Source organism: Capra hircus, chromosome 20 (assembly GCF_001704415.2).
Source record: "Capra hircus breed San Clemente chromosome 20, ASM170441v1, whole genome shotgun sequence".
Classification (NCBI taxonomy): Eukaryota; Metazoa; Chordata; class Mammalia; order Artiodactyla; family Bovidae; genus Capra; species Capra hircus.
Window position 1 is genome coordinate 26,135,904 of NC_030827.1, and position 22,222 is coordinate 26,158,125.

Consider the following 22,222-nt stretch of genomic DNA (forward strand, 5'->3'; position numbering starts at 1 on the left):
AGACCTAATGTACATCATGGTGCCTATAGCTAATAATACTGTCTCGTATACTTGAAATTTGCTAAGAGAATAAATCTTAAGTGTTCTCACCACACACACAGAAAAAATAAATATATAAGATAATAAATATGTTAATCAGCTTGGTTGCACTTGTCTCACAATGTATATGCATATCAAAACTTAATTTGTCGATTTTAAATATATAAATGTTTTAATTAATTACTCCTCAATAGAGCTAGGAAAAAAATATTGAGGATCCCAAAGAACTTCTGTTTATGTGAATTGTTTCTATCACTGTTTACCATGGAAAATATTAAGACAGATATATTTTCAATATTCATGTGTTAATTCATCTTAAAATAACAGTAAAACTTTACAGGTTAACATAAATAATACATTTTATGAAAAATAACTTTCACAAAATAAAAAAATTAATGAGATGAATGATACTATTTTACATTTATGCCAGTCTTTTTAATATCTGACTTAAAAATAAACACTTGAATTCTCTTATCTGCTTCTGCATTCAGTCTGTTGTAGATAGATAGTTTTCATGAAGTTATATGAATTAACCCATCATCACACAGATACATAGATGGAAAAATAAAACATAATTGTGGATATTCCTCTGATACTACACCAAAATTCAACAAATGGTGTTTTGAAAAGACTAATTATGAAATCACGGGTTAAATCCCATTTCACCTGCCTTCCTTCATCAAAGTCGTTTTAAAACTTGCATGTCCTCCAAGCTGCATGTAGCCTAAATCATGTTTGCCTGAGTAGTTTTCTAGAAACGTTGGGTCAGCTGTGTCTAGTTTGAGCCGAGCTGGCTGAGAGTGGATAGGACCACCAATCCTTGAGCCAAGTGTCCTGGGTGACCTTTGAAGCTGCAGAGGTCTGTAGCTTTGTTACACCTGCACAAAACTGTGATTACTGCACCTTTTTCCAGTCACCTTTCCCTATGCTCCCCACACCTCAGACCGCCCTGCTTCTTCATTCGTATCCTGTAAATACCACCAGCCTTTTGCCCTCAGGGAGATGGACCTGAGATTTATTCTCTCATCTCCTTGCTTGGCTCCCTTGCAAATAAACCCTTGCTGTGGTGCAAGCCTTGGCGTCTATCTTTGGATTGGCCAGGGGTTGGGAAAGGTGAACCTGCTTTGCTAACAGTCACAGTGTGTAACCTGAAACCATTATCAGTGAACTTTCCTACCCTAGGGCTGGTTTGTAACACAGATGAAACTTGAAATTCGTCCTTCACAGAGTATAATATGGTGGGGGAGACAGGCAAGTAAACCACCAGCTATAGGACAGCATCCAACGAAGTGAAGTTGCTCCGTCGTGTCCGACTCTTTGCGACCCCATGGACTGTAGCTTGCTAGGCTCTTTCGTCCATGGGATTTTCCAGGCAGGAATACTGGAATGGGTTGCCATTTCCTTCTGGCATCCCACCTGGGAGACCCATCCCACCTGGGTCTCCCACACTGCAGGCAGATTCTTTACTGTCTAAGCCACCAGGAAAATCTCTAACATCCCATAGGTACAGGCAGAGAGTAGCTTAGGGTCACAGAGGGGCTCATCTGAATGAGACCTGGAGGGTCCTGGAAGATTTTCTAAGGAATACTTACACCACATTTAGAAGGACTTCACTCGGAGTCAACTGCCTCTAGTTTGGGCTGAGCTGGTTGACTGAATAGGACCACTGACCCTTCAACTGGGCGTGCATGATGGTCAGTACGCAAAGAGCAAAGAGAGATGGAAGAAAGGGTAAGATGGAAAGAGAGATGGCAGATGCAAACACTGCAGATTGGTACGTGCCTGCGAGCTCAGTTTGTCCAGCTCTTTTGTGATCCCATGCGCTGTGTAGCCCACCAGGTTTCTTTGTCCATGGAATTTCGCAGGCAAGAATACTGCCATGGATTGCCATTTCCTCCTCCGGGAGAACTTCCCAATCTGGGATCGAACCCACACCTTTTGCTTCTCCTGCACTGGCAGGCAGATTCTTTACCACTGCACCACCTGGGAAGCCCATAGAGATTGGTAGGTGGCAGCTTTAATAAACAAGAGAACTTGCTCATGAAGCTTTTCTTGGGCAAGATAAGTGGGTCCCTATGCCTTCCTGCAAGGTGAAGAGTTTATACAGAGGCCTTCTTTACTGGCATTCAGTCACATGTACAGTCCACATGGTCTCAGTTACACATTTCTCTCTCAAGGCTTGGAGTGGCTCCTCTTGAGGGAACAGTGGGTAGAATGTACATCCTGTGAAATTGCCAGTGTCCAGCTCTCCTAATATTTTCTCTTTTTCTTTTTATATAGTTTGAGGAGGTTTCTATGCATAGCACTAGCTTACCTTTAAGGTGTACACATTTCTCCAATGAGAGATCCTTGAGGACTTGTCTCATTAACTTCTTTTACCCACAGTCCTTAAAACAGGGCCCGTCATAGAGCTGATGCACAATAAAGGCTTGTACATTTGTTCAACTAATGACTAACATCTTCATTAAGGTAAACCAGAGAAAAGAAGAAGTTAAGTTTATCTCTTAGAACGTGGAAAAGCTCAATGAAGGGGAAATATTATTCATATATACTTTAGGTTCTTTTAAGGAAATGCGTCATGGGATGGATCCAGCCAGCTGCATGGTTCTCTAACTTCTGATCTCTCTGAAAAACTTGGATGTTTAAGTTAGAAATCAGCCTTTTTCTCAGAGGGGAAAAATCAGTCTTACTTAGTCTAAGTCAAAGAATAAATTAATTGAACTAATATAAGGAAGTTTCAGAGAACACAAAGACAAGAAGTACAGCCTGGTTTTAGAAGTGACTGGGAAGATAAGAACACACTTCACTTAACAGCTTTTTGGGAATTATATGAGTTCCTGGCTTTGTCTTCCTGTGTGTGCCTGCATTCTTCTCTCTGTAGACTGACTTCCTCTTTAATTATTCATCATTTCCAGTGCCCTGTAACTTAACCTGAGGCTTCCCTGGTGGCTCAGTAGTAAAGAATCCACCTACCAATGCAGGTTTGATCCCTGGGTTGAGAAGATCCCCTGGAAAAGGAAATGGCAACCCACTCCAGTATTCTTGCCTGGGAAAGCCCATGGATAGAGAAGCCCTTGGACTACACAGTCCATGGGGGTCACGAAAGAGTCTGATAAGACTAAACAACAGCAACAGTAACTTAGACCAGCAAGTATCATTAGCTTTCCATGGCCCATCTCTAGCCTTCATTCTATTAGACCTAAGTTTTACTCAATACAGAGTCTTTAGCTTGACACTTTCATAAGACCATTCATGATATTCTTTTTTTCTTAAAGTCCTCTGCCAATCTTTGATTCTTTAGATAGTTGTTATTTGTTTCTGAAGCCAAGACCTCTGCTTTCTCAACCATTAGGCAATTTAACTTTTAGTGCATCCTATGAGCGACACTAACTCCTGCTTTATTTGAAGTAATTTTGTTTTTACCATTTGGATTGGAGTCAGTCCTTTTAGATGGAAACAAATTTCAAATGTTTAACATCAAAAAGTCAAACAGAGCCAATTTTGCCATTAGGATTTATCTGACTGGCAGCCCAGTGAACTTTGTTTACACATCAAAAGAATGAAATCAGTGAAGATGAGAGAGCCTCAAAAAGATTTTGAACTTAAGTTTTGCCAGGAATCTCAGTCTTAATCACTTAATCTTTTCTGCCTCTCCATCCTCTAGTATGCTATATGAGAAAGCACCAGCTATAGTCCTGCCTTATAAGACTTAAGTGAAAGTTGCTCAGTCGTGTCTGACTCTGCGAACCCATGGAGTATGCAATCCATGGAATTCTCCAGGCCAGAATACTGGAGTGGGTAGCCTTTCCCTTCTCCAGGGGATCTTTCCAACCCAGGGATCGAACCCAGGTCTCCCACAATACAAGTGGATTCTTTACCAGCTGAGCCACCAGGGAAACCCAAGAACACTGGAGTGGGTAACCTATCCCTTCTCCAGCTGATCTTCCCAACCCAAGAATTGAACCAGGGTCTTCTGCATTGCAAGTGGATTCTTTACCAACTGAGCTATCAGGGAAGCGACTATTTGCCTCTAAGGCCATGTCTAATTTTCTCCCAGAATTTGTCTCTCTTATACATTCCTACAGTTTCTAACATTATCCTTTACCTGAATTAAGTGGAGAATCTTGCAGTAACTTCACTTTTATGCGTTTACTTATACTTATTTAGCACCTACCATGTGCAAGAGAAGGCAGTGGCACCCCACTCCAGTACTCTTGCTGGGAAAATCCCATGGACGGAGGAGCCTGGTGGGCTGCAGTCCATGGGGTCTCGAAGAGTTGGACACAACTGAGCGACTTCACTTTCACTTTTCACTTTCATGCATTGGAGAAGGAAATGGCAACCCACTCCAGTGTTCTTGTCTGGAGAATCCCAGGGATGGGGGAGCCTGGTGGGCTGCCATCTATGGGGTCGCACAGAGTCAGACACGACTGAAGCAACTTAGCAGCAGCATGTGCAAGCTAATGGGCTCAGTACTTGGTGAGAACCAGTATGTTGGCTACTTGTCCTCAGTGAGCTTGAGATCTCTTCCCAAACATTGTCCTTAAAGTCTTGCTCTAGCAGAAATTGTATGAAGCATATGAGCGGAGGATATGGAAGTGCACTCTGGCTGATGCCATTCAGCAGAATGAAAGAACATTTGGGTACATTTTCTTTGGATTCAATATGAACCATTTTTTTGTTTGTTTTGTTTAGTCACTAAGTTGTGACTCTTTGCAACCCCATGGTCTGTGTAGCCCACCAGGCTCCTCTGTTCATGGGATTTCTCAGCAAGAATACTGGAGTGGGTTACCATTTCCTTCACCAGGAGATCTTCCCAACCTAGAGATCGAACACGCATTTCTTGCATTGGCTGATGGATTCTTTACCACTGAGCCACCAGCAGAGCCCTTTATAAAGGTAGGGGAGGTGGCTTACACCATCAGAAACCTCTGAATCTTAAGTCAATTCAGATATTTCCAGGTTTAAAGTTGAGGGGCCTGGCATGCTGCAGTCCATGGGGTCGCAAGGAGTCAGACATGACTGAGTGACTGAACTGAACTGAACTGAACAGTTTTCAAGCCCTTAGAACTACAACTTTCACAGGATACACTAGGGTAAGGCCATTCCTTTTCTTCTTAGAGTTGTAGCCCAGAACTTGTACACAGAGGTTGTAAACTGAAACTTAGCTTGCCAGTCTCTGAGTACTAATGAGATCGTACTCATGCAAATGCCCAGATGTTCTCCCCTCACCATTCTCTCTTGTACATGTAGGGCACTTCTTGAGTCCCTGGGCTGAGACTTACACACCTGTGCTCCAAGATCAGTCATGACTGCTGCTGGCCCCCACAGCTTGAAGTGGTGCCCTCCCTCCTCAGCCCTCAAGTGGGCGTAGATAGATCCCTTTCTCTTTCTTTTCTTGTGATAACTTCAGACTTCATGCTGACACATGGGCTTATGAACCTGCTTTAAAATGAGGAGGCTGCAACCTCCTCTCAGTCTGGCATTGTTTAGACGGACGCCATCCCTGAAAGGCTGGCTTTTACTCCAAAGTGTTACCTGGCGCCAGAGAGGTTCACCTGTGGCCTCCATACTTCCATCCCCCTCCCCAGAGTGCATACTTGCATCCAGCGCAGCTGAGTTTCAAGACATTCAAACTACCACATTATATTCCGAAACGCTGTTTCCTCCTGACCCTTGGCTTTGCTTCTGGGTCTGACTCAGCGTTTTTTCCACTGTACTTCTTTGAAGTTTGGCTTCTGTTCTTTTCCATTCTCCGCCTTCTCCTTCCCCAACTACCTAATTCCACATGACACACATGACTAACTCTCGTGACCAACCTTAGCACAAACCCCTGCCATATATTTATGTATGGAAATTTTAAGTAGAAAATTATAATAGTGATTATATTTGTTTTTTCTTTGATAATCGCATGAGGTCAAATTGACATGCATGAACTGTACATATTTAACTTATATGATTGGTGGTTCAGACTGTAAAGTGTCTGCCTGCAGTGCAGGAGACCTGGGTTCGATCCCTGGAGAAGGAAGATCCCCTGGAGAAGGAAATGGCAACCCACTCCAGTACTCTTGCCTGGAAAATCCCATGGATGGAAGACTCTGGTAGGCTACAGTCCATGCAGTCCCAAAGAGTTGGATACGACTGAGTGACTTCACTTTCTTTCTTTCTTTTCTTTCACATATTTATACGTTGAATAAATTTTTAAATATTAAAATATTTTAAAAAGTACCCCCACAGGTATGTAGGGGTGTGTGTATTTGTGTGTGGAGGTGGAGGCAAGGAGGAGGCATTCGTAGGAGGCAAGCTAACTTGAGGACCCAGAGTCTGAAGGGCTAGTCTTACAGACCCACACATCTGTTTGAGCTGTGAAACATCCCAAGGAGGAACTATCCCCAGGAGATGTCAGGTGTGCAATATTAATCCAAAGAACAAGAGGTTTTTCAAGGGGAAATGTTCATTGGAGTAAAGCAAGGTGTCAGCTCTAAATCTCTGAGCAGGGCATGGGGAGACACAGTAAAAGGATTACAGAGCAGAGTGGTAAATGGGAGTATCACCCTAGGGATAGAGTAAAAGATAGTGTCACTGATATATTTTGACTATGTTATTCCACAAGTGATGTGGTATATTGTTTCTTCATTTCAGCAAATACACGACCAGATTAGGAACCAAAAAGAGGGCCTGACTGCAAGTTGGAAGCCACAGAAGGGGTTTAGAGTGGGCCACACAGAATATGCCACTTGGGCATAAATGTTATTCTGAGCCCAAAGTAACTGAGAATAAACAGACTCAAGAAAGACGCTGCCTTCCTCGCTCTTTAACAGGAAGTGCAGGACAATTCTTAATCACCAGAGATGACTTTAGACTTACCAACTCAAAGAGGGCACCAGAGAAATTTAACAACAAGCCTTATTAACTAGCCCGTTTCTGTCATTCACTTCCCTGTATATTTACCTTTCCACAGTTTACAGCCCATGAAGGCCTAAACTACTTTTCCTTTGTCTTATCGTCTCTCTACGAATTATTGTGCTTTGTTAAGATACTGTATATGTTCTAACCACCCTGCCTGCTGAAGAAGGTCATCCAGCAGATATAGCCAGCAGGTCCAGCAGGTTAGTCCCTGAGCTGGACCCAGGCAGCTGGAGGATCCTCACCCCATCCACTTGGAATGTGTCTTCCGCCTACTGTTCATATGCTAGGAGCCACTTTGGGGACAAACCTTGAGAGAGTAATGAGACCCCACTGAGACCAGCTGGACTGTGTATGTGACTGCACCTTGTTAGGGCCTCTGTATAAGCTTTCACGATTCTGGCAGGTGAGTGTGGGTACCTGCTCATCTTGTAGTGGCTGGAGAAAGCCTTGAATGGAAGTTCCCTTGCTTTTCAAATCCGCCACATGCTGATCTGAAGTGACCTGCCTCTTTCTTTGGTCTCTTCTTGCCCTCCTAAATGGGTACCAGTTTGTGAACCAACATCTTTGAGTTATTCATCACTCAGTTTCCCATATATGCTCCATGCACACATTTATAACTTCTGCTTGTTTTTGTTTTTTTTTCTTGTTGTCTTCTCTTTTGTCAGCCGAATTCACAGGGTCCCAGACTGAACCCTAAGGGTACAGGGGGAAGTAACCTCCTCCATCCTAGCACCACGTGATCCTGCGTGCTCAGTCATGTCTGACTCTTTGCGACTCCATGGACTGTAGCCCAACAGGCTTCTCTGTCCATGGATTATCCTGGCAAGAATATTGGAATGGGTTGCCATTTCCTCCTCCAGGGAATCTTCCAGAGCTAGAGCTCAAACCTGCATCTCCTGTGGCTCCTGAATGGGCAAGCGGATTCTTTACCACTGGAGGCATGAAGTGAAAGCCCCCTAGCACCACCAAGTCCAACTGAACCAAGAGCAGAAGCCACCCATGACCAGTGCACCATACTATGCAGTCTGGACCATCATGGTAGTAAGAGGAGGAAAGAACAAGGAAGACAGGAAGACAGTCTTGCTGCTAATTGATATCTGAGATCTACATTCTAGTGACCCACAGGAGATTAGAGGAAACATTTAGGCCTGGAAATTTACACATCTCTAAACATGACTTGAGTCAGAGACATCGTATTATAAAACTCCAATCCATTTACTATATGCCTCTGTAATTGCTCTCATGCCTGAGAACCCAAGGGTTACACACATCTACTCAGTATATTACAAGCAGATCTCATCTTGTTGTGTTTCTCTTTAGTGTGCTTCACAGGTACTGCTTTTTTACAGATTGAAGGTTTGTGGCAACCCTGTGCCACGTGAGTCTATCAGTGCTATATTTCTAACAGCATTTGGTCACTTCATGCCTCCATGTCACATCTTGTAATTCCCACATTTCAGACTTTTCATTATCATTATGTTTGTTGTGATCTGTGACCAGTCATTTTGACATTATTACTATCTTTTGCTGAAGACTCAGATGATGGGCAGCAGTATTTAGCAAAAAAATACTTTTTCATTAAGGTATGTACATGGAGGTTTCCTTTTTTTCTTTTTACATGGAGGTTTTAAAGACATAATTGCATTGTACACTTGATAAACTATAGTGCAGTCTAAATATACCTTGTATGTGCACTGGGAAACCAAAGGTTTATGTAACTTGCTTTGTTGCAATGTTGCTTTATTGAGGTCATCTGGAACTGAGCCTGCAGTATCCCCAATGTATGTACTATTGCACTTAAGTTGCCTTTCGTTTTTGCTTTTGGTCTATTTCCACCCCACCCCCCAAGGTATGGTTTCCTTATATGCTCCTCTTATTGTCTCTCAGTAATTGCAGCAAAGCAACAGAACTTTCTGTATTTATCATCTTTGGGCTGTAGGCTACAGAGGTGAACATGTGGATAGAGAAGACAGGCGATAAGCATTAATGCTGATTGGAAAAGATTAGATCAAACGGTTGCTAAATCACTTTAATTTGAAGCAAAACCACAACTGTTTCTATTTCTACATACTTAAAACAATAGATATATGTTCTATAAACTGGCAAAAAGAAAATGTGCATATTTTTAACTAAAAAAAAACCACACATTTGTTAATGCCAACTACAGTGGGAGTTACATTTAAAATAGTTTAAATAAGTTACTTGGAATCTAAAGGAGAAACAATTTTATTGTTGCCCTAAGTTATTATAGAAATTTAAAATCTATATACACCACTGAAAGAGGGTAGTGAGATAACTATTTGACTGCCTACCATGTGCTAAGAATGCCGCATGTGTTATTATTTTAAGTTTATTTTCTTTTGGCTTCTCATAACAACTTTATGAGGTATTGTTATGTTGTCCAGAAGCTTATTGTTATGATGCTAGCAAACTTATTCTTAGAGGGCCAAGGTCAAGAAACGGCCCAAGAATGCACAGCTAGTAAACAGCAGGAGTGGGGATGTGGGCCCAAGTCGCACCCAGACTCTAAAATTCATTCTCTGTGCACTATATTATGGGGCCAAATTATGCTGTGGTTTGAGATACATACAAAATCCCAGCTTACATTCTGCCAAACTGCTTAATAGGGAAAATATTATTATATATGTATATATATGTCATTTATGTAGCATTTAGGATCTAAGCATTTCAGCCTGGCCAGTTCAAGAAATACCTGTTCTCTCAGTTTCTAGTCAAGGCAGCCACATGGGCTTAGATTGAAAATTCCTTTTAAAGATATGAATAAATATGAATAGTTTTTTTAATTTCCTTTCCTAGACACTGTGGCATTAATATTAATATTGGCATTAATATTGGCATTTTACTTCCTAAAATTGCATCCCAAGGTGATTCTCTCCCTTAATGTCTGATAGGAAATACAAAACAAAAAAATCCAACTATGATGTAAACAGAGTGCCTCCTGACTGTCACACACACAAGTTTTGAAGATAAGAGAAGCAAGCTAACGAAGGTAATCGCAAAATGTATCTACACAATGTAATTGTACTCAGCATTAAAAAGCAATGGACAATCAAGACATGCAACAACACGGATAAATAGCAAACATGCCGAATGGGAAAAGACAGATACAAAGGCTACATACTTAATGAATCTACTGATATGACATTCTGGAAGAAGCAAGACTACAGGGACAGAAATCAGATTAATTGTAGAGGATGGGGATGGGGGGAGGAAACTGACTAAAAGGGTCATGAGGAAACTTTTACTTGATAGAAATATTTTATATCTTGATTGTGGTGGTGGTTACATGATTACATACATTTTTCAAAACTCAAAGGAGTTTTATTTGAAAAACAGAAGTAATGCCTTAACAATCTTGACTTCACACAGGGTTGAGGAGCTTCCCACACATCCTGGCAGAAGAGTGATGTCTCCCAACTCCACAGGGACAAACCTCCTGCGTCAGGACGCCCTCAGACCTCAGCCTGTGCATCTCTTCGTCTGGTTGTTCATCAGTATCCTTTATCATATCCTTTAATAAGCCAGAAAACATGAAAAAAAAACCCACTAAAAGATAATCATGACTTCAAACTTGTTAAAAATCCAAGTTGAAAAGAAAATATGTGTATAGAAAAGGAGATGGGGGCGGGGCTAGTAAATTCTAGGCTCCAGAAATGACATCTGGAGAGGGAGCTGTGGTGGCCGTGCACTTTAGAATGCAATTTAAGGAAACTAAATGCCAATATTAATGCCGTGATGTCTAGGAAAGGAAAGAAGAGAGACTAATTATTCATATTTAATCACGTCTTTAAAAGGTATGGTCACCACATGGCTGTCTTGACTAGAAATTGATTAAAGAGAATGATGCTCCCTTTTATAGTCTGTGGAAATGATACTTAAACATAAAGCAAATGCCTTATTGGAGAGCTAGGTAGCTCCTGGGATGTCTGAGCAGTCCCTCTTCCTCTATTATTTCCATCAGTTGGTGGTCCCATCCCTAATAATGTCGTCAAATGCAATTCAATCATCATCTCTGATTTTTATTCTCATTTTTGCTGTCAGCAAATTTCTGAATTCTGTGTAGTGAGGAAAGTTCCTCTCTTCATGTTAAATAGGTTCTGTCATATTCAGTCCAACACAAATTTGTTGTGGCCAACTTCTCTGACCAACAGAAAGCAGAGAGAGGGTAAAACAGAAGTTCAATACACCCTGCCCTTCCCCCACAGTCCACTTGTGGAGGAGGACACATTTGTGCAACCAAGGCCACACCCTTGGATGTTGTCTGCTCAGGCTGGAGGACCAGTGGGAGTCAACTTGCACTTAGTATTGAGGAGTTTCGTAAATGAAGTTACCTTGGTGAAGGAGCTAGATAAAGCATTGACCCAGCATCTGAAAGGAGTACGACTTGGATTACGGATAAGTGGCTCCTGTTGGTGGGTTAAAAGAGAAAGAGTTTTGTTTTGATATGTTCTTTTTTAAGGAGTTGTAGCTCAAGAGTCGGAGAAGGCAATGGCACCCCACTCCAGTACTCTTGCCTGGAAAAATCCCATGGATGGAGGAGCCTGGTAGGCTGCAGTTGATGAGGTCGCTAAGAGTTGGACACGACTAAGCGACTTCACTTTCACTTTTCACTTTCATGCATTGGAGAAGGAAATGGCCACCCACTCCAGTGTTCTTGCCTGGAGCATCCCAGGGATGGAGGAGCCTGGTGGGCCGCCGTCTATGGGGTCCCATAGAGTTGGACACTCCTGAAGTGACTTAGCAGCAGCAGCTCGAGAGTAACTGAGAGTAATATAGACAGGAGAGGAACGAATGCTCAGCCTCATTTCAGAAGTAAAGACAACATAGCGTCTTTGTATTGAGGATCCAGCAGCAGGACATGCCAGGAGCAAGAACAAGAGGAAGAGAATGCAGATGCCTCTCAAATAACAAAGAAGCTGTATTCTTGAGCTGTCCAACAACACACTAATTGGAATCTCTGCAGAATTATCCACATTATAATGGTGAGGTGTGCAGAATAAGCAGGAGTGAGAGAAAGCTTTGAAAAGTATGTGAAAAGGAATAACAGATGGCACTTGGGTGCAAATAGAATAGAAAAGTCTGACAGTTAAGGAAGGAAGAAAATTTAAAAAAAGAGAGACTCAGCACGTAAAACTAAAGAGCCCTGGACATTTCATCAAGGGTGCTTAGAGTCCTTGGCATGGCTACCTTCCAGCTCCACTAATTACAGTCTGATGGCCAATTCTGGATGCTATTCTTTATTTTCCAGGTTTAGGCATTTCCACTCTTGCCTTTGGAATGCCATTCAAGACTGGTTTCTAAATGAATTCATGCCACACACAGCTGGTTGAAAGATACTATAAAAACAACAACAACAAAAAATAACTGAGCGAAATGGCAGCTAAAGACCAAACCTGTGGATGTTTCAATGCTGCTTTTATTGAATTAATGAAAGTACTGAATGAAGCTAGGACTTGCCAGTCAAGTACTAACTAGAGCTCTGGCACATGGCCAAAGAGCATTCATCTGTGAAGTGGCTGGCAGCCTGGGTACCTACAGACAAAGGTGCTTGCCCTTATTATTTCTGAAATTGGGGAGGAACTGAACCATTGTAACTAAACTCTGTGCAAGTCAGGGATGCTACACCCTGACTCAAGAGTCAAGTCTCAGAGTGAGATAACTCCTTGATTTGGCTCTACTCCACACAGAAATTTAATTTCAGGCACCTATGAATCCTTGAAAACCTACAAGACATCAAAGTCAACTCAAGTATAAGTCTAGGATTTCTATATACTTAGAGGGATTCCAGGTTTCCCTCACAAGAATTCTCAAGTCTGGAATTACATTCATTTTTTAAAAATTAATTTTTATTGGAATGTAGTTGCTTTACAATGTTAGTTTCCATTGTACAGTAAAATGAATCAGCTATATGGATTTCCTTACCATTTAGGTAATCGCAGAGCATTCATAGAGTTCCCTGTGCTATACGATAGGTTCTCATTAGCTATATATTTTATACAGATTATTACTAGTACACATATTTCAACCCCAATCTCCCAATTCACCTCCTACTTTTCCCCCTCGGTATCCATTTGTTTGATCTCTATGCCTGTGTCACTATCTCTGTTTTACAAGTGAAATCATCTACACCATTTTTCTACATTTCACATATATATGTTAATATATGATATTTCCTCTTTCTGACTTACTTCATTCTGTATGACACTCTAGGTCCATCCACATGTCTGCAAATGACCCAATTTCATTCCTTTGTATTGTTGAGTAGTATGGAATTGCACTCATCTTTAAGTTCATTTTGTTTGATATTAATATAGCTGCCTCACTCTTTTATGGTTACTGTTTGCATGGTATCTTTCCCCCATAATATTCTGTTCAATTTATTTGTGCCTTTGAATCTCTTTTAGAGGACATATAGATGGACCTTATTCTTTTATCAGTTTGGCAATCTCTGACTTTTGATTTGACTGTTCAGACCATTTACCTTTAACGTTATTACTGATATGGTCAGAATTACATTTGGCATATTACCATTCACTTTCTGAAATTGAAACTTCAATACTTTGGCCACCTGATGCGAAGAGCTGACTCACTGGAAAATACTCTCATGCTGGGAAAGATTGAAGAGGCAGGAGAAGGGGACGACAGAGGATGAGATTAGATGGCATCTAACAGAGATGGTTAGATGGCGTCATTGACTCAATGGACATGAGTTTGAGCAAACTCTGTGAGACAGTGAAGGACAGGGAAGCCTAGCACGCTGTAGTCCATGGGGTCACAACGAGTCAGACATGACTGAGCGACTAAACAAATTTGTTTTCTATGATAAATGAGGCCACAGTTGCTATTATTTTTAGTGAGAGTACCTCTCCCATCTTTCCCTGTTTACTCCTGGCTCTTTGCCCTGCCCCACTGCTGCTTCAAGAAGCAGTTAAAGAAAGAATTCTTTGACACTTGGACTACTATGGCAGGTGTATATGTGTATAATGGTTATTAACTTGAGAAAATATGCAAGTAATTTTCCTTCCTGTTGCCAAATCTAGGATGAGGGAAAGAATTTGATGGCCATCATCCTTTTACTATGATAGAAAAATTTAAACAATTAAAAAGCAAGAGCATACCATTTCTTTGTGATTTGAAGTACGTCAAAATAGAAATATGGAAAAAATAAATATGTATGCTCAGAAACAAGACAACATAACGTTAGTAATTTCTGATGCTGGTGAAATGATTGTTTTAAAATTATTTTTTTCTGAATTTCAAATTGTTTTCAATGTGAATATGTTTCCTTTTACCCTAAAAGATTTTTTCCTAATCTAAAAATTGTCACTCATTTTTTAAAAACAATTCAAATAGCTATTCTAAAGAAGAAAACAGAAATTATCTGCAGTCCCTTTAATGATCACTTCTATTTGGTGAACACTGTTACTAAAATCTGCTTATGATTGTCACATTAATTTTATTATCGGACACTGCAAAGGATAAGGAAAGCAAATGTGTCTATGTTCTAGACTTAAAAATAATGTTTCTATGTCTGCCACTTATTTTACAGAGAATATATCCAGATTCTCTCTACTGCCTCCACTGCATTGTCCTCCAGGGGGAAGGGTGAAGTGGGAAAAGAATTATTGAGCTCACAGTCAGAGACAAGATAGTGCATTGGGATCACGTACTGACAGAAATTTGGTCCAGGACCTTACAGATAACCTCTTCATAAGTCAGTCTTTTTCTTCCATAAAAATATCTCCTTCACTCATTCTACTGCATAGTTTGAGGATATAATCTTTTGTAAGATGAACACATGTTATTAAACTTCTTCCAGCATTTACTTCTAGCCCTTATATATGAAATTATTTCTTTAAACTATAGGCTGAATAGAGAAAATAACTTTTTTCACTTAGTTTTTTTTTTTTGTTTTATACTATGTGGTCCAATCTATTATTATACAGCAGATGATAATTTATTATTAAAACATCTCATTAGGAGAAGATATGTAGTAATAATGGATTCTGAGGTTTTTGTCTCAAGTTTGCAAAAGACTAATCTCATTGCTATATTGTGTACAGGAAACACCACAGACAGACTGCATTTGCCTTTTGTTTTTTCCGTTTAGAAGCATTAAAGTGGAAACCTACCAAGGAGCTAAAAAAAAAAGTTTGGTGCTTTGGAAGAAATCCTGGACAAAATTCATGTACTTAAAATCACAGCAGTCACATTTTTCTTTGAAAGAGTCATTTTTTTTTTATTAACATATAAGACAGGATGCTCATTTACCTTGACGTAAAATACACAGCTGATGCACAAGATAAGATAGAATTATACAAAAATATCAAACTTCTGACCTCAAATCAGTGTACAGGATGCACCATATATAGGATATTCAAAATAGATTTTTGCTTTCTCAGCTATTTCTAATTATGTCATCTTAAATCATTGTTACCTGATAACCAATTTCTTTTTTAACATGTGTTGAAATCAGGCACTTAATAAATGACCAGAATCAAGAGAGTTAGTGCTTCTTTGTTCTTGAATGCAATCAAAATATTTTATTCTAACAAGTCGGTCCAATAAAAGCCATGTAGAAATGCATGCACCCTTGAGCTTTTCATTTTAATGAGTTTATTCTGAGGTAAATAGACAAGCAGTGAATATATATACTTTGTTAGATCATGCAGAAAAGTTTATTAGAGTGAGTATGATACATGTTTCAGGGCAATAGTTTTTATATACAATGATTTTCTTTTTAATAAAATGGACACTTTTTTTTTACACTGTCTGTTTACAATTTTATAACCCAACACTAGTAACACACACTACACCATTCTCCCTTCAAGCTAGTGTTCCCTCGTAAGGAACAGAGGGTGGCTGCTACATCTTGAATAAAGGCAGGCGTGTCTCTCAATTAAACACTAAGCGTGTCTCTCAATTAAACACTAAGTATCGGGATGTACTGTGTGAAATGGTTCTAGAATGAAGAAGATCTGAGCTGTTGCTGCTTCAAATGATTGTTTTCACTTGAGCCAAAGCATGTTAAACTTCAGGAAATTAACCCTAGTTAACAGACAGGCAAGAATATACTTTGACTCTTATTTAATCAACAATTTACTTGTGTGAAGTACATGTGTTAGTATTGTGGCCAGGAATGATGTGGACTAAAAATGCTTACAGTATTTTGAGGAGTAATGGTGTGTACATAAAAGATAAATAGCTTCAGCCCCTCCCCCACATTTTTGTTTTTTTTATGTCTCTCAAAATGCAAGATGTCTCAGGGACACGGCAGGAAGATCGTCACCTCTCATTGGGCCAGTGATGCCAAGATCTCAGAAAGCCACCATTAGTGTCTGTGTGGTGACTCCGTACTGCTTGGCTACTCTGTAGCAGAAAGAAACAATTACACCACTCACTCTTCCCCATCCAATGCTCTTTCCATCTCTTGAAAAACAGAGTTGGGGACAGGGACTGTCAGTAGGAGACTGTTGAATTCTGGCTTTCATCCTATCATTTGGAATGTTTCTTTAAAAAGTTTGGTTCCCAGTCTCTTTGCATAGATCAAGCAGAAATAAAAGAGTAAAAGCTGAGTCTCAGTCTCTTGCACAAAAGCTCCTGAAATTCCAGACTTACTTTTTTCATCAAGATGTAATTTGAAATATGGTAACATCAAACACAATCGTAGTTTGTGAGTGTCCCTGGTATCCGCCCAGTATTGCCATGATTTCCATGGTGTGTCCAGTAATTAAAGGATTTCCAAGACTCAGCTCACCAATAAAGAACATCCAACCCTCATGGCCTTGCAAGGGCACCAGGCTTCAAATGGCCTTGCCAAGAAGACCCAGATTAAAACCAAACATCCCCACTGTACAGATGAGAAGAGAAGAAGCCTACTGGAGGGCAGAAAGCAGAGAGATCCTGCAAATGGCCCCTGGGTCCTATTGCCCAGTTGGCATGACATTAAAATTCTCTACCCTGTGATGGGAGGAACATGCAAGGAAGTCCTGTGTAATGTTCTGAACTTATTAGCTATGGGAGAAAGGCTCTGATGTATTTGAAAGGAAAGAAAATGCTGATCTCTAAGCAAAGAGCCCAACATTAGAAGTGATAACTCATCCTTGTATTAATATATCTTTTTGGAATGGTAAAACTTCAGCATGTGCTTATGCTTGTATTTGTTGCGGAAGGGCTGATCCTGGGATGTAGTGGGTTTGGGAGCTCAGGTTTAAGAACTGGATGTCCCGGGAACCACATGTTGTGGGGACAATGGGCTGGGGACTGAAGAGCCTCCACACACTCCTTTACTTTTCCTCAAGGTTGATGGTCAAAGGCTGTTGCTTGGAATTGCTAAATTCAAGGTTAAACTTTAATACGAGGATCAAAAACACTGACTCTTTCACCAGATTACAATGTTAGATTTTAACTCTTTTTATTGTTGTACTTAAGATGTTGCACAGCAGTGCTCCCATTCAGAAATGGCAGCCTTCAGCCTTCTGTAATGCACTGCAGAGTTCATTTCCAGTGGTGGTTTCAGAATTTCTGGATAGGAAGTGATCAGGGATAGCAAACTGATTAGAATCCTGTTGCCCAGTGGATTCACCTTAAAGTTGTGTTTGCATTAAAATGCCTGCTGTTTACAGTTAACTTGTATACTTTAATTAAAAAGTAGTAGCATAATTTTGAGGATTTTAAAGCTCCTCTTTTTGATTTTAGATTATATTGTAATTCCTATGGATGAGGATGGGGATTAGGGGGTGCTGATGGAGACCCACCGAAGGGCTAAATCCTGCCAGCCCCACACTGCTGATAGTGTCCCAATAATGGTTTGTAAATTCCTTAAAGATGCTCCATCTCTGAAGTGCCTTTCATCTTGCCCCTATTGCATTTACTGTACCAACCCTTTAGATTGCTACAGAAGAAGGGAGAACTGACATCCTGTGTAAGTGATCAAGTCACAGCAGCTGGACTTCACAGCAAACAGAGCACACATTTTAAACAGGTTTTTCCCTAGGAGTCTTCTCGAAAGTGTCCCTTGGGGAGAAGACTAATAGAAGGAGACTTCAGAAGTGTTGAAAATCAACAAGGGACACATAGGATACTAGTTCTAAAAGACTGATTTGCCTGGAAGCCTCTATTTGAACAATACTGTGACTGTCCTGGACACAGGAACCATGCTCTAAGCCTGAGTCTTCCCTAGTTTTCTCAGTGTTGTGCAAAGAAAAGACAGCTCATTCACAAGAAGCAGATTACAACATGTTTGACCGAGAGGATATCCGGTAGGAAAGCGCAGCGTACAGATGCCGGCAGGCACACTGCAAACTGTGATCCTTCTGGGGCCGCCTGCAGAGACACACCAGCTCTTCTCTCAGCCTCTCCTCCCACCCAACTTTACTCAAGCATTCTGCAACCACCTCTTGCTTTGGTGCAAATATTTGTTTCCCAATTAAGCTTAGGTATTGGTTTTATAAAAGGTAAACTTATTAATTACTATGGTTGAATAAACATCAAATTTTATAAAAGTATGTCCTCCCACAATCCTCATTTCAAACACAGTTATGACACAGAAAATATTCAAAGATTAAATTGCCCAAGAATCTAGGGTTTGGAGAAAATAACTGAATAAATTGGACCACTGAGGTTCAAACTGAATCATAGAAATTACAAATATTTACAGAGAATGACCTTTCATGATATGGCTCCAGGGCTCTGGATTCCTAGAGAAAGTGAAACAGCTTCTTTGCGGCTGTGTAGGTCTGATTTTCATTTCATTTCTTCAAAATTATATACATTTTTACTTTCAACTCCTTCCTTTTCCAGCAAGTTTGTATCATTTTATTAATATTAAAGGAAGATTACAATGTTAGAAATTAAGATGGAAAAAATGGGAAACTGTTTAGCACTTTGTCTACTGGGCATGAGGGTAGCATTTTAAGAATAATCTGAAATCTGATTGTATTGTGCATGTTTGTGTATGTCTATATATACATGCTATATTTTATTTATCTATCATATCCATCTATCATCTATTTATATCATTGTCATCTAATCTGGGTTGGGAAGATCCCCTGCAGAAGGAAATGGCAACCCACTCCAGTATTCTTGCCTGGAGAAGCCATGGACAGAGGAGTCTGGCAGGCTACAGTCCATAGGGCTGCAAAGAGTCGGACATGACCAAGAGACTCAGCACACACGCAGTCTATCTCAATGGTGTGCTAAAGCCAGCTCATACTGGTACAGGAGAACTGACAAATATATTTTCAGGAATTCTACAAGCTGTTTAGGGTTATGTTAGTGGCTTGAAAATGGCCATGACAAAACAATTTAGATCATGAAAACTGGCTTTTGACACAAATCAGGGATTTTTTTTTTTTTTCCCCTCCTGGAAAGTCAGCTGTTAAATAATTTACCAGTATACCATTATAGGTTTGGTATGGAAAGGGACTTCTTACATAGTTCAGTCTATATAGCAAAAGCAACAATTAGTTTTTAAAAATATCAAAGTTAAAAAAAGAAAGTTTTTTTGCAATTTAATTCAACCAATAAAAGTTCATACTTGTAAGTATCACTTTTCTTATTAAATGTTTTAAAATAATAAAGTTTTATATATTTCCTAATCATTAATTATGTTTACGACATCTGTACAGAGTTAATTTGGGATAACTGCTGACATTATTTTAGCCAAAGCTTCTACATTCATGATATCGAGATATTACATAACTATATGCTAAGGTTAAATAAAGAAAGTGAAAAGAATATGCAAAGTGGGTGAATCAAACTTTTCTTGTGGTGTAGCTTTTGTGTGTTTATTTCTTGTAAACTGTCACTTGGTGTTGAGGTATTTTTTCTTCAATGCATGCATGCGTGCGTGTGTGTGTGTGCGTGCGTGCATGTGTGTTTATACACCTACGTGCACAGATGCATAGACACATACACACATAAACCTCAAAAGATTACAATATTAGGGAAACAGGATATCTGGCTCATTTAACAGTCTACTTAAAAACCATGAGTGACTTATGTTGAAAACTTTGTAGAGCTTATAAGTAGCTCTTTGATCTGGCCAAATACCTCTTCCCCTCTTTTCTAATACGTTAAAAACGTCATCTTTTCTATTTTTCCCCTTTGGGTTAACAATATATTTAGTTGAAATCTGCACACTCCTGGTTCAGTGAATGCTTTATTTAGGAGTCAGAGAACAAGTGTGAATTAAAAAAAATTTTTATCTATCAGATTTATTTCTAAGAATGTGCTGAGCTTGGAGCAGAGCTGCTAAGCAGGCTGTGCACTGGAGGTGTGCACCATGCTGACTCCGAATATGAGAGATGCTTTGTTGAGCAAACAAAGGACAGGTGGAAAGAATGATTTTGGAACCTGGAGACAGATGAAAAAAATTCTAAAATGGGACATTTCTGAACAAATGACAGGCCAGCAAGAGGATACGAAATCTCTGGAGAGACAGCCTTTCTTTTAGCCACTGATGTCCTCAGCACTCTCCAGGTGCCTGTCTTTGACCATCAGGATATTAGATGCAGATGTAGAGAGCCATGAGGTAGGCTGCCTCTGAGTCCACAGATAATTCCCTGGAAATTAGTTTTTAAAAAGAAATCCATGGCATTTAATTATTTTCCATTGATTTGCTGCTTTATGAGAAAAGTAGAGCCCAGGATTCTCTAGATGAGTATAGATTCTGATCTTGTGACAGTCAATCAGGTAGAGAGATGGAGCTGCTGCAGAGTAGCAGCAGATTTTACAGCAGTAGTTCACACATACATTCACTCATTTGTTGGTGTTGTTTTCCAAGAAATGGAGCAACCTAGGAACTTATGCTACAGAAGAGTCCAATGCACCATAATGATTACTTCAAGAACAAAGAAGCTCATACAAAAGTGTGATGTCTTTCTGTTGGTGTGAGGTTTCAAACTTGAAATTCTTTAAAATGCATTTCTGGAGATATATTTAAATATTGATATGCCTCACTCAGAAAGCAGTGGCTTGTTGGTAAAATGCAATACTGAAATGAAATACTGCCTTTTCATAAAAAGAATTGTGTTTGGAAAATTAAATACCTTTACAAAGATTAAAAATAAACATACTCTCACAGCTTGAGGGTTTGAATGAACCATGTACCAAAGAGTTGAATCAACTCTTACTTTGGGTTACATCCTGGGACCCTTCATGTTCAAAAGCTGCCCAGCAAAGATGATCAGCATTTCTGCAGCATCCATCAACATTATCAGAAATCATTTTTTGCATATACCACACACATGATTTTTCATGACAAATCAGTGCTATGTCACATAAAACTGCTGTTATTTTTAGTATAAAAGAGTTTTGAGTTTCAGAGTTCAATATCAAAATTGTATTCTATAAAAGCTTAAATTAATCCATTCAGTGCACTTGCTTTTCAACAAGTCTTTCTTGATTTTCTCCCCTAGATAAAATTTCAGCTCAATTGTACTATTTTACAAACACTTTGGAAAGAAAAATTTCCAAGTACAGAACCCGACACAAAGATGCTGACTGTATTCTCTGTGATTTGATTCTATTTTCAGTCTATACTGTATATAGGAAAATTTTTCTCATTTGAATGGGGGGAAGTGATCTTTTTCAGGTAAAATTCCTTTCTTTGCACTTACAAATGTTGACTATCCTGCTGAATGTGGATATCCATCAGGAATCAATGGAAAAAGCTTAATTTATATTATTTTGAAAGTAAATGTTTCAATGATCATAAAAATCTTTTTCTGTATTCCTTAAATATTTTGGTAATTTAATATATAAACATATTTGTACAGGTTATTTTTCATCTTCAAAACACTTTGTAATTTTGCTTACTCAACAAAAATGAGTAATTAAAAATATTTTTCAACATTTTATAAAATACATCTTTACGGTACTGTTTTTGGATCTTGCTTGATCTGTTATTTTCTAAGTGACTAATCCCTGATGGATTACATAAAGTTATGTGACTATGTCTTTGATTGTGTTTATTAATTTCTTGTCACATATTTGAGGCAAACCTGAGGATTATTGAATAATTATTTCTTCTCTTCCAAATATTTCATTTCTCCATTTTCTTCTTTAGTGGTCTTTTGAAGAATCCAATCTTAGAGAAAATATCAAATGTAACACAATTAGTTATTTGAAATTAGGTAATAAATATTAATCTCACATAAAATTTAGCTTAGTAAAATGTTAGCAATTGTGGGATTACAAATAAAATAATCGAGAGGTATTCTTTTCAATTGACCTATTAGGTAATATTGAA

At 39.4% G+C, this 22,222-nt stretch overlaps 1 protein-coding gene across 1 annotated transcript in view; it reads right to left on the reverse strand.

The window, feature by feature from the left end:
• The window catches only part of ITGA1 (integrin subunit alpha 1), a 172,144-nt gene continuing 165,548 nt past the window's right edge, over positions 15,627-22,222 (reverse strand). Inside the window, exons 29-30 of the mRNA XM_018065522.1 lie at positions 21,975-22,060; positions 15,627-17,493 (exon numbers count right to left, since the gene is read on the reverse strand). Coding sequence (XP_017921011.1) covers positions 22,016-22,060 — 45 coding nt within the window. The 3' untranslated portion in view covers positions 15,627-17,493; positions 21,975-22,015. The remainder of the gene's footprint in view (positions 17,494-21,974; positions 22,061-22,222) is intronic.